General features: G+C 44.3%; 1 protein-coding gene across 1 annotated transcript; it reads right to left on the minus strand.

Annotated features, from left to right (window-relative positions):
• Nucleotides 1-246: 246 nt before the first annotated feature.
• Nucleotides 247-13,475, minus strand: LOC121855004. The gene is made up of 16 exons (XM_042349830.1): nucleotides 13,274-13,475; nucleotides 11,587-11,782; nucleotides 11,248-11,408; nucleotides 10,745-10,964; nucleotides 10,355-10,450; nucleotides 9,951-10,174; nucleotides 9,402-9,627; nucleotides 9,021-9,136; nucleotides 7,704-7,808; nucleotides 6,918-7,091; nucleotides 6,081-6,256; nucleotides 4,661-4,877; nucleotides 3,849-4,010; nucleotides 3,320-3,508; nucleotides 3,038-3,147; nucleotides 247-2,385 (listed from the first exon to the last, which is right to left on the minus strand). The coding sequence occupies exons 2-16, from the start codon at nucleotides 11,702-11,704 to the stop codon at nucleotides 1,206-1,208; spliced, it is 3,474 nt and encodes a 1,157-aa protein (XP_042205764.1). The 5' UTR covers nucleotides 11,705-11,782; nucleotides 13,274-13,475; the 3' UTR covers nucleotides 247-1,205.
• Nucleotides 13,476-13,761: the final 286 nt, after the last annotated feature.

The following is a 13,761-nucleotide window of genomic DNA, read 5'->3' on the forward strand; positions in this document are numbered from 1 at the left end:
GCACCTTGAAGTTATATGTTAATAATATCTCTTTTTCCCTTTGATTTCATATTAATAAACCTGTTCTTAGAGTATTTTAGGAGTATTCATTTTCCCCACAGTATTTCACCGTTATTTCCGTCCAAGTGACCCTGATATCAGAATTACAATACCCATGTGCCTTAGACCCTCGACATGCTACCAGAAAGAACTAAGGTTATGCAGTAACCATTGAAGTAAGTAGAAAGAACAATTGAATTAAAGAACTAAGACAAGAGAAGTAAGAGTAAAAGATAAGGCAGAGTATGAGTAGAGAGAGAAACAGCCCGCCGTTACAGTAGAATCAATAAACAGTTTAGTAAAGTTGATTTCATATGTAGTTGAATAGAACTAATACAGTTTACCAAATTCAATAAGCAGTTTATTACAGTTACTTCAGTAGATAGTTTAGTCAATTAAATTTTGTAAACAGTCAAGTACACTTAGTTAATAACCAGTTTAGTGAAGTTAAAGTTAACTGGTAAATATTTTAACTGTAATATCATAAACAATTTTGTACGGTTAACAAGGTAAACAGCTTTGTACACATAATAAAAAGCTCAATGGTCAGCACAACAATCAGTTTAGCATATAATATATATTCAAACACTTTAATACAATTAATTACAGTTAACTAAACGATTTGGACAGAAAATTACACCATAATTAGTGATTACATACTTCAGGCAGTATTGTTAAATGATTCAAACATTTAGGTTACAGCTATCATTCTGTTTCAGTGCTTCAGTCCCTATGTGATCTAATATGATGCTTCACTCACTATCTGATCCAGTGCTTCAGTTACTAATTGATCCAGTGCTTCAGTCACTAGTTATATAGAATTCACTGCCTTGTCTATTTGCTATGTGATTCAAAGCTTCAAGTAATCCTTATGTAATTCAATGTTTCAATCCCTGTGTGAGTCAGTGTTTCGGTGAGAAAATTAGGAGAAAATGAGAGAGGAAGAAGAACAATTGGACAAGAACAGGGAGAGACATAATTAGACAAGGAGAAAAGGAGAGGGATAAGGAGAGAATGGAGACATATAGAGTGAAACACTAAGAGAGTGAAGTAGAAGAAGATACAGTGAGATGAGAGAAAGAGGGACATAACATCAATAAGAGTAAGGCATAACTACAAGGAGACATTACAGGAATTTTGAGTGACAATTTCCTCTTAATCACTCACTACTTTATGTCCCCGTCTTCATTGTCCCAGGGCAAGATGCTGTTCATGTTGCCCACATTCTCAGTCGCACGTTTTTTCATTTTCTGACTTGCTACCGAGGTCTTTGGTCGTTCTTTATCCTTTGCCTTCACTTCCTCACGGGTAGAATCTGTTCCCGAATGAAGACCGATGCTCATGTCGTCTTGTGTTTGAGCCTCGACGCCAATCACACACTCCTCTGAGCTATTCGAAGGTCCTACTTTATTCTTATGGCGTCTGGGCTTCTTCTCGGCCCATTTGTCCCCGCTGTCACCATCTTCCTCCTGGACGTCCATTGTGGAGGTTGTGGCTTCTTCCTCACTCTTCTTTCCTTTCTTCTTGTCGTCTTTTTTCTTGGTCTCTTCTTCAGCTCTCTCAGTGACGCTGACAGCGCCTGCCGTGTCTTCAGGTTTGACTACCTTTTTCTGGACCTCTTTCCCCACTGGGTCATACTTCTCTGTGAAGGTCATGGCAAAACGTGCTGGAGTCTTCCGAGCAGAACCGATGCGTCTCATCTTGGCGGATGGCAAGCGTTGCCTGGGGATGATGACAGGGACGTTAGTGGCGGCAGTCTGGACTGCTGCCTTTGGATCCTTTGCAGCGACAGCAGTTCCCGGGGTTTTTCCAGCTGTGGTTGCTGTGGGTTTCGTTGACGTGGTGGTAGTGGTGCTGACAGTGGCCACTTCTGTCTCAGCCCGGATAATGATCCTTGGTTTTGCAAGACGGCGGGACTCCAGCATGTCTGTGTCAGAGCCATCTGACTCTCCGCCATCTAGGGCAGAAGCCAGCAACAGCTCCTCATCGTCTATGAATGCCGGGTTGTCGTAGCCATCACTGGAGTTGCGCCGCTTCTTTTTCTTCTTCTTCGGCTCAGCGGGGACCTGGAGAGTGGTCGAATATACTGGAGGTTTCTGGTCATGTCCCAAGTTTGGCTTCAAGGGATCATCGTCGATGCCATCGCCAGAGAAGTCGAGGTCATTGGTGAAGGCAAGTTGGTCTATAGCGCCGGTGAGGGCCCCGAAACCGTCCATCTCATCGTTGGGGTCAATGATTTCCCCACCAGCGAAAATGGACTGGTTGAGAGCGTCACCCATAATGTCGCTAGTAGCAGGTCCCGTCTCGATACCAAGTAAACCACCATAGCCTTTCTTCTTGGCCGGCCTGTAATACAGTGGTCTTGTTAATGCAAGAATTAGGCTGTAAATAACATGCTGTGAACTGGTAAGCCAATTCAGACAGAGTATTTTGTCGCTATGTTCTTTAATTACAAAGTGAACCAACCAAACCTTAAGTAACCAACCCATGATAATCTAACCTAAACAAACCAACCTCATCAAACTTAACCGAATGATCTTCGAATATATTTCAGCCCAGTTACTTTAGACAGATTATGTTTGGCTGGTTTGTTTTGCTTAAAAAGATAAATTTGCAGGAAAACAATGCTTGTGTATTGGTAATCGTCATACAGAATGATCCATGACAAAAACTACTGGTTCATGCTGCTACATCCGTCATAACTTTAAACAAAACACACACACACAAAACTCATCCCATTTCCCTCAATACAAAGTTAAAATAATACCTGGAGGCATAAATGTTATGGTACGGATGTGGAGATAAAGTACAGGTGTTGGTGACAGGTGTAGATAGAGGTATGATGCTACAGGTGTACAGGCACAAATGTGAAGGTAGTTTATAGGTTGTGGAGATACAATTATGACGGTACAGGTGTTAAAAACTGGTGTGTTGGTAAAAATGTGGAGGACGCCTACAGGTACTATGGTGAGAGAACAGGTAAGGAGGCTTATCATACCCTTTGACAGGTGTGGAAGCAGCTGTCTGGAGGCCCCACATCTCCCGACGAAGGAACTCTCCCGACACACCCCGACGCTGTAGGGCGTCGATGGTGACTCGTCCAACACGCTGTAGAAGGTGAATACGTCGAGAGAGAGAGAGGATGGAATGGGGTATGACATCAGTTTTATTACACATTTACACTACAGAATTCGATCTACTATAGTCACAAGGACAAGTACAATTCCAAACATTAAATCACTACCAACAGAGCTTTAAGTAAGAGGCGCAAGGACCCCACCTTCCAGTTACTAAGGGCGCCCTTCCTCTGCTTGGCCTTCGTCTTGTCCTTACTCTTAATGACCATGACACCAAGGCTCTCCTCTACTCCGTCACCGCCTCCTCCGAGTGGTAAGCTGTACATGTAGAGGTAGTCCTTGGCCTTTTCCTGCGATATGGCTCGTTCGAGGGCGATGACGATTTTGGCCCACTGTTTCAAGGATGAGGTAGTTAATATGAGTATAGATCAGTATAAAATCTTATCTCTAATGTGGCATCAACAGCACACTCCCTCATCAACACACGGAGTCATCAATACCAATCCTTCACCAAAGTCACCACCACAACACATCACCATTATATTACACTCTCACCACCATTACTGCACCACAACCCTCACCATGTCATACCATTACCACACAACCATACCCTTACCATTACCACACAACCACACCCTCTCACACCATTCATTACCACACAACCACACCCCTACATAACCACACCCTAACCATCACAACACACATACACCATAACATCAATACAGTACTCACAGCTTTAACCCACTCCTTCTCCGACATAGAGATGACAGTGCTATAGGTGTTACCCATCATGGCGATCAACATGTTCAGCAACATGATAGGTAACATGATGGTGAATACGAGGAACACAAACTTGCTCATTGAACTGTAGATGTTCTGGTTCATCCCTGCATACTGTCGAGAGAAGAACAGTTTAGTACAGCACAATAAAAACCTCCATTAAACGGTCTACACCCTATATGGAGAGGAAAGTTCGGTATATTGAGGGTCCGTTAGATGTGAAACCCCCTTATAATGGACTATATAGAAATAAAAATCCGTTATATCAAGGGTCCACTAGATGTAAAACCCTCCATATAGCGGGTTAAAGGGAGATAAAAGTCCATTATATAGAGGTTTCACTGTAAAGGTGTTCCACTACTGTAGTGTTATATTGTCGTTAAGTAATGTTATTGTGTTAGTAATTATGGTATAGTTGAATTGGCGTTATTAATTATGTTATTTTGGGCATTTATTTACTGAGGTTATTAACAACATTTACTTACTGTAGTGATTTAAACTAAAGTTATATAAAAGGGTAAAAAAAAAAAAAAACACACACACACACACACACACACACACACACACACACACACACACACACACACACACACACACAGTAAGACAAAAACAGACAGAGACAAACACACAGAGACAACACACAAACACATAGACAGATACCCAGATAGACAGAAAAACAGACCCAGAAACAGAGAGAGACAGAAGCAGGCTCAGAGACAGAACGACACACACACACACACTGACAAACAAACATCAAGACTCACATCATAATCTCCCAGAGTCATATGAAACAGCGCCATCCAGGTGGTCCCATAGGTCGCGTACTTGCTGTCCTTGTCGTGTTTGGGACTCTTGTAGAGGAAGAAAAACGCCTCAGAGAACCCCAGCAACATGATGAAATAGATGATACTGAAGGTGAACATATCCCCAGTTATCATCTTGTAGATCATCACCACGAACGGTCCTGTTAGCTTTAGGGCGCTGTGAGGGAGAGGAGAGGTTAGTGAGGGAGAAGAGGAGAGGAGAGGTTAATGAGGGAGATGAGGAGAGGATGAGGGAGAGGAGAGGTTAGTGAGGGAGATGAGGAGAGGAGAGGTTAATGAGGGAGATGAGGAGAGGGAGAGGAGAGGTTAGTGAGGGAGATGAGGAGAGAAGAGGTTAATGAGGGAGATGAGGAGAGGATGAGGGAGAGGAGAGGTTAGTGAGGGAGATGAGGGAGAGGAGAGGTTAATGAGGGAGATGAGGGAGGATGAGGGAGAGGAGAGGTTAGTGAGGAGAAGAGGGAGAGGAGAGGTTAATGAGATGAGGGAGAGGAGAGGAGAGGAGAGGGAGAGGTTAATGAGGGAGATGAGGAGAGGAGAGGGAGAGGTTAGTGAGGGAGATGAGGAGAGAAGAGGTTAATGAGGGAGATGAGGAGAGGATGAGGGAGATAAGGGGAGTGGGGGAGAAGGAGGGGAGAGGTGAGGGACAGGTTAGAGAGAGAGAAACAGAGAGTGTGTGCCTATTAGAACTGGATCCCATTACAACTAGAGTCTATTAGAACTGGTGCCTACTAGAACTGAAATTTTATATTCTTAGTTAAACTGTCAGGCACATCACCACATTAGCACATAACAATCGTCTAACATCCATTTATTAGCAAAACTCAAGCACTACATTCTTCTACCTCACGACACTTAAACCCATCTCACTACTGAATGAAAACACATACACAAAAACATAAAAGATAAAGCGATGCATGAGATAAATGACGATAAAAATGAGAATTACTAAATGTGAGGAGTAGGGAATCGTGAGAGACTGATAGCCAATGGGATAGAGGTATTTCACGTTCCCTAATGCTCGTGTCTCACTTGCCATCACGGTACACTGTGTTGATGTATATAGTGAGGGATTACAAGGATGAATATGATGACTCAATATAATGGCGTAGTGAGAGAGGCAGATTCGGTGAAGGAAAAACCAAGATTAATGGATGGAATAGCGACAGATGGAGGGAGGTGGGTGGGTGGGTGGGTGGGTGGGTGGGTGTGATCATTACCTCAACGAGTATTGGATCCGACACGAGAAGAGGAAAAGGCAATGAATACAATTAATCCACAATAATGAGGAAGAGAAACAGTGATGGAGAGAGAGAAAGAGAGAGAACATAACTGACTCACCCACCGTAGAACATTGACTCACCCGGCAAAGAACATAAGCATAAACCAGGAGCCAGCCACAGCATATGCCATCAGTTCGTCTTCAATATCACGCAGGAAATACATCTTTGGCTTGAAGAAGTAAACCACTCGACACGGGACACACAGCATGATGAGGAGGTTTGACAACAAGAAGATGGCCTTGGGAGCATTGCCAGACTGAAAGAGAACCAAAAACATTATTTCTCTATTGCAGACCAGAGAACACGATGCAGTCCAGACAGAAAATTTAACGTGAGTTCTCTAATGAATCCAGAGAACGTGTGATGCAACCAGATAATGCCTCTGGACCATCCTACGAGCCTCTGAACTATTCTACTAGCCTCTGGACTATTCTACTAGCCTCTGGACTATTCTACTAACCCCTGGACCGCCCTACGAGCCTCTGGACTGTTCTACTAGGCCCTGGACGTTCCTACTAGCCCTTGGACTATCCTTCTAGCCCTGGACTGCCCTACTCGTCTCTGGACTATCACACTAGCCCCTGAAGTATCCTAACAGGGCCTGGACTATCCTACTACCCCCTGGACTGCCCTACTAGCCTCTGGACTGCCCTACTAGCCTCTGGACTATTCTACTAGCTCCTGGACTGTCCTACTAGCCCCTGGACTATCCTATTAGCCCCTGGACTAACCTACTAGCTTCTGGACTATCCCAATAGCCCCAGGTCTATATTACTAGCCTCTAGACTATCTTACTAGCCCCTAGATTATCCTACTAGCCCCTGGACTGTCCTACTAGCCTCTGGATTACCCCCATTAACCCCATGACTGTCCTAATAGCCCCATGGACTAGCCTACTAGCCCCCTAGACTACTCACCAAGCCCCGCATGAAGGAGGAGAGGCCCTGGTTCATAATCTCCTCACCCTGTTGGAACACCACATAGGAGATCACGCCGGCCAACGTCCCCGTCTCGAAGCAGTACCGCGCAATGCTCATGAAGTCTGCGTCGTAGAAGTTGTCATATAGCAACACACTGTACTCCGTCGAGTTCTGTGGGTGGACGGAAGACCTGTTTTTAGTCCTTCTGTGTTGTCTGGAGGTAACGTGGAAGGTTAATGAGTCCTTGGCATCTGTCTATATCATAATTAACATTTCACAGTTTAAAGGTAATTACTTCTGAAGGTTTTCATATCAGGAGTTAATTACTGTCATCATAATTAAACGTTACCTATAAGATAAAAAGTCATGATACCTTTGTAAAAAAATTAAGAGTCATTAACATATCATCACAGGAATGTATGTCTCCTCGATATTACCATTAACATTGATATTAACTTTTATATTGATTTTTTTTTCTCAACTTTATTTATTTTGAAAAATATTCCCGGGAGAAAGAATCCATCAGAAAGTCAGTCAGGAAAGATAGTAAATGAAATAGAATAAAAAGAAAGATAGAGGTAGATAGAGAAAGACAGGTAGAAAGACAGAGGTAGACAGGTAAAGAGACAGAGGTAGACAGGCAGAAAGACAGAGGTAGACAGGCAAAGAGACAGAAGTAGACTGGTGTAGTGACAGAAGCAAACAGGTATAGAAACATAAGTAAACAGGTAAATAGACAGAAGTAGAGACAGAGAGGCAGGTAGAGAGACAGGTAACACTCGCCTTCCACATATTCTTGGGGCAGCAGTAACAAGGGCGGAGATACACTGCCCCGCTCAGAAGCACGAGTTGAAGCAACATGATAGCTAACCGCTTCAAGAATTGGTTCTGTGGGAGAGAAGAAGAGTGGTTTAAGGGTTCTGTGGGAGAGAAGAAGAGTGGTTTAAGGGTTCTGTGGGAGAAGAAGAGTGGTTTAAGGGTTCTGTGGGAGAGAAGAACAGTGGTTTAAGGGTTCTGTGGGAGAGAAGAACAGTGGTTTAAGGGTTCTGTGGGAGAAGAAGAGTGGTTTAAGGGTTCTGTGGGAGAGAAGAACAGTGGTTTAAGGGTTCTGTGGGAGAGAAGAAGAGTGGTTTAAGGGTTCTGTGGGAGAAGAAGAGTGGTTAAGGGTTCTGTGGGAGAGAAGAACAGTGGTTTAAGGGTTCTGTGGGAGAAGAAGAGTGGTTTAAGGGTTCTGTGGGAGAGAAGAACAGTGGTTTAAGGGTTCTGTGGGAGAGAAGAAGAGTGGTTTAAGGGTTCTGTGGGAGAAGAAGAGTGGTTTAAGGGTTCTGTGGGAGAGAAGAACAGTGGTTTAAGGGTTATGTGGGAGAAGAAGAGTGGTTTAAGGGTTCTGTGGGAGAGAAGAACAGTGGTTTAAGGGTTATGTGGGAGAGAAGAAGAGTGGTTTAAGGGTTCTGTGGGAGAAGAAGAGTGGTTTAAGGGTTCTGTGGGAGAGAAGAACAGTGGTTTAAGGGTTCTGTGGGAGAAGAAGAGTGGTTTAAGGGTTCTGTGGGAGAGAAGAACAGTGGTTTAAGGGTTCTGTGGGAGAGAAGAACAGTGGTTTAAGGGTTCTGTGGGAGAGAAGAACAGTGGTTTAAGGGTTCTGTGGTTTAGGTTAGGTTAATGTTAGGTTAGGTTTGGCTTGGTTAGGTGGGAAAACTTTAACCAGCAATTTCACTTTAATTATTATCAAGCAATTTAATTCTATAGCAATTAACTTGCCTAAATTAAGTGTTCTTTCCCTAATTATCTCAGGTCCTCTATATAATCAGTGTGTGAGTGTGTGGGTAAGTGTATGGGTGAGTGGGTGCGTGAGTGTGTGGTAAATGTATGGGTAAGTGAGTGTGTGAGTTTGTGGGTGGATAAGTGCATGGGTGAGTGTGTGAGTAGATTAGTGTGTGGGTAAGTGTATGGGTGAGTGTGTGGGTGGAGAAGTGCATGGCTGAGTGTGTAAGTAGATAAGTGTGTGGATAAGTGTGTGGGTGAGTGTATATTTTGTGTGACTTTGTAGGTGTAACAATTTAAGACTTAACAGAGAGGCAGCAATCTCTCTCTCTCTCTCACCCTGGCGAATGTCTTCCATTTCTCCTCCAGAAGGCGTTGAATGATGCCGCCCTCCAACATGTCAAGGTGTTCACTCTTGGTCCCGTTGAGAATGATCATCAAAGCCGAGTTCCAATCTGACGGAGATAAGGCGCCATTTTAATCACAAATCTCATACCTAATCTCACTAATTCTTCAACGTCACTTATCTCATTTCAAAAATCATTAGTCTTGTCACTAAAGATATTCATCTCATCTACAACGTCCTTAATCTCACTAATATCATACCTAAACTCAGTAATTGCATCTAAAAGGTCACTGAACTCATCCCTAAACTCAATAATCTCGTCTCTAAGTCACTCATCTCACTCTTAAACTCACTCATCTCATCCCCTAACTCACTTGTCTCGCCGCTGGGCCTGATAGTATCCAGTGCATTAAGAGGGTAGGCACTACAGGTGATGTTTGAGTATCTCCAAAACTCAATGCAAGTCAGTTCCAACATTTCCTTGAAGATGGTCGAGCGAGCCAGTTTACACGCCAGGGTGAGGGGAGTCAGTCCAGCCAGGTTCATGATGCCGTCTTGAGCAGGCAGTCGGGGATGTCGTAAGGCATAGGAGAACATACCCTGTGGGAGACCATGGAGAAATGGTTATGGTAGTCTGAGATGGTGGGAGGACATAGGGAGAGAGTATGGTAGTGTGTGATGGTAGAAAATGGAGAGAGGGTCATGGTAGTGTGAGACAGGTAAGGTTAGGTCAAGTTAGGTAAGAATATGTCCAGGTAGGTAAAGTTAATTAGATTAGTTTAGCAGAGGTAATACTTGGTTATGGGAGCCTTCGTCAGTCTATGGTATATTATGTAAGGGTAGGGTAGGGTAGGGTAGAGTAGGGTAGGGTAGGGTAAATACAAGTTAATGTGACAGGGGGGGGGGGAGCGTGCATCACTCACCAGCTGGTTGCACACGACTACCATGTGCAGGATCATGTTGCCGAAGGAATCCTGTAGGTTAGGGTCTGCGCCAAGGTCTAGTAACTTGTTGTAGACAGTCTCGTTGCCCAGACAGGCTGACCAGGCGAGCGGGTATTCCCCTAGATAAGCCAATCCTTCGTAGTCCGTGTACTCAGGGCCAGGAGGCTGCGTCACCTGCTGGTCCCTCGGCAGGAAGAAACTCCCTGCAAGCATGAAGAAACCGTTCAGTGCCTGCGGCTGGGTAGTACAGGATACAGTGGTTACAGGTACAAATATTACAGGCGGGAGGTGAGAACAAGTGCAGGACAAGATAGAAACCATGGTCGACTGAGTCAGTTCAGTCAGCCAGTCAATGAACGAAGGAAAGAAGGACTAAGACACACCTATGGCCCGCTGGGTGAAGGAGACGCCACAGGCCATGAGGATGGTGACCAACTCGTTGTTGGAGTACGCGATAGCCAGGTGAAGAGCCCCCGCACCTGTAACACACCAATTAAGGTATATACACTAAAGTAAAGTAACTATTCCACACTCGAGCATATACTCACAGGTACTAACAAAGGTACTAACCCAGGTACAACCCACACACAGGTACTAACCCAGGTACAACCCACACACAGGTACTAACCCAGGTACAACCCACACACAGGTACTAACCCAGGTACAACCCACACACAGGTACTAACCCAGGTACAACCCACACACAGGTACTAACCCAGGTACAACCCACACACAGGTACTAACCCAGGTACAACCCACACACAGGTACTAACCCAGGTACTCCTCTCCCTCCACAACATCAATGCCCAGCTTGGGGAAACACCTGAGCAGAATCTTAGCGACGCGAGTGTGGGCCTTTGTGTCACACATTATGAGGACATGTAGCAGTGTCTCCCCTAAGGAACCTCGGAACTGCATCTGCCAGCAAGCTTCATGGTCGCTCCACTTATGTAGAGGGTCGAAAGGGCTCTTCGTCTCCATTTGTACGACCATCTGTAGGAGAAAACGCAGATGGTGAACTTTTAATACCATCTGTTGACACACACACACACACACACACACACACACACACACACACACACACACACACACACACACACACACACACACACACACACACACACACACACACACACACACACACACACACACACACACACACACACACACACACTTTTTAGAGACAATATTTTCAACTGGTTCCTTAAGACACTTTCCTACCTAGTGGACCATGAGGCACTTTCCTACCTGGAGGACCTTATAGACACTTTCCTACCTGATCCTTGGGCACTTTCCGGTACTTCCACTTGAGGTACTCGGTGCGGGTGATCTCCTTGCCCCGCCCGTGGTTATACATGAAGATGCCAAACTCCTCCAGGATCAGCCTCTCCACCTCCTTCCCTCCGCCTCTGTTGTACTCCTCGATCAGCCGACCACCTGAGGGAGAGACAACACCTGGGTCACTCCTTCACCTGAGGGAGGGAGGACATGACCTGAGTTCAGAATGTGTTTGACCTGATACAACACAAGACCTGCCCTGTGCCTCTGATCTACTCAATCGTAAGAATTTCACCCGATCTGATTACAACCCAACCTGATCGCCGCATGACCTGACCTTTCTTGTAATCAGCGAGGCGATAGAGGACACAGTCATCGCTGGAGGCCTGGGAGATGACCTTATCAAGGGCTGACCCCGGGTTGATGGCCTGCTTCTTGGTGGCACACGCACCCATCTCCGTGTTCTCCTCGTTAAGTCTCCGTCTAAATAGGTCTCCTCATCCTCGTCAGGTAGTTCTCCTTAGGGTCTCCTCCTTGAAGGGAATAAGTCAGATCAATATGGACAGTTTCATCCAGTATTTACATAACTCAAATGATAATTAAATAACATTTGGACGAATTCAAATCCTACCCGAGAACAGTTACCGAGGCTGGGTACTCTGGCAACACTATCCTCTATCCTCCTTCACCCTCCTACCCCTCTACCCCTCCCCCACGGCCTCAATCCTTCACCGACTTTCAATAACAAGAAAAAGTTTACATGTATAAAAACTTAAACCAGTCATCCCAACAAGCGTCGTTTCGTCCTAGACTTATAATGTGTAGCTTAAAACAATATATAGAAAAAAAAAGAGCTTTGAAAATTTATCCATACAAAAGAGTGGAGAATCGGCGTCTATTTTCTGAGAATAGATTTCTACGATACGGTTTTTTTTTTCGTGGAACATAACCATCACTACCACCTACCACAATCATCAACGCTATTATCATCACCATCACCACCACTACAACTAGCATCACCACCACAACCAGCATCACCACCACTACCTCCATCACCATCGCTACCATAATCATCAATACTACTTCCATCACCACCACCACTACCACCATCATCATCACCATTAACCGTTCACCTAAGCAATTAATGGTGTGTACAGACAAACACTTATCATTAAAATAAACACAAGCTGAGTGCTGATCAATATATACTGTACACAAGGGCCATGAACCCGTAATAATAAAGAAGTATGGTAATAAGAACAATTATTTTACTTCTTTACCCATAACCTAATCTAATCTAACCAACCTAACCTAACCTAACCTAACCTATTACCCTATCATAAGCGAACGAAATCAAACCTAACCTAACTTAATCTAACCTACGTCATTCTAACCGAGCCTAACATATCCTAACCTAAGCTAACCTAACCTGATCTATCCTACACCAAACCTATCCCATCCTATCCTTCATCCAATATTTAACCCAGTGTAGTTTTGTGGTAAAATCATCAAGTACAAATCTGTAATGTCTTATTATTTACAGGTTGCAGTATGACTATTAATATATCTATACTCTATGATCAGTTAACCTCCTAAGATGTCCCCACACACAACGCTTCCGTGACGCCTGCTGGACCACCACTCCACGACCCCCTGACGGAGACACGATGATCCTCCCCATACTGACCAGATATTATGTAAATAATATTGATTATGTGTTAAAGGAATATCCTCTATCAAGGAATAAACAATTGAAATTGAATTGAATTGATCAGTTAACCCACACACAATTGTCTTATTTACGTGTGTGTGTGTGTGTGTGTCAGTTTATTTATCTAATATACGTGTAACTTATAACATTACGTCCAGGTGACCTTTATAGAAGTCACTCACTTTCATCCACTCTCTTTTTCCTTTTCCTTGTCTCACTCTCTCTCCTTAGGCCTATACGCCGCCCACCCACACGAATAACTCATAACCCGACGCTCACATACACTTCTGATATTATTGTGGTCAATACTTACAGCTTTGTTTCTTCCTGTTGTCGTAATTGACACATCTGCCACCGCCTGGGAGACTGTAGAGCGTGGCGCGTTGGCTGGTTGCTAGGCGACGGACGCCACGCATGCGCAGAGTGATGGCTTCCTTTAGCGATGTGATATTCATATTGAGGTGTTTTTGTGCCTAATGGTGCTAAAAACAGCCTTCCTGACGATGTAGCTGTAGGAGATAGTAGAGCCCGGCTGGAGGTGAATCCCTAGCGAGAGAACACATGGAGCACTGTCAACTCTCGGTTAATAAAGTGCCTCGGGGGGGGGGTGAGGTCGGGTTAGGATAAGTTAAGTTTGTATGTTGTGTTGTCAATAGTAAGAGAAACAATTGAGACCCTGCAATTGTGTGTAAATGAGGAAGAAATTCAGATCATCAACCTGGGACTTGGTCACAATATTTGTGATGCCATATGGATTAGATGCAAACCAAAAAAAATATATATATAACAAAAATATTAACC

The sequence above is a fragment of the Homarus americanus genome, unplaced genomic scaffold, assembly GCF_018991925.1.
Source record: "Homarus americanus isolate GMGI-L3 unplaced genomic scaffold, GMGI_Hamer_2.0 scaffold16022, whole genome shotgun sequence".
NCBI lineage: Eukaryota > Metazoa > Arthropoda > Malacostraca > Decapoda > Nephropidae > Homarus > Homarus americanus.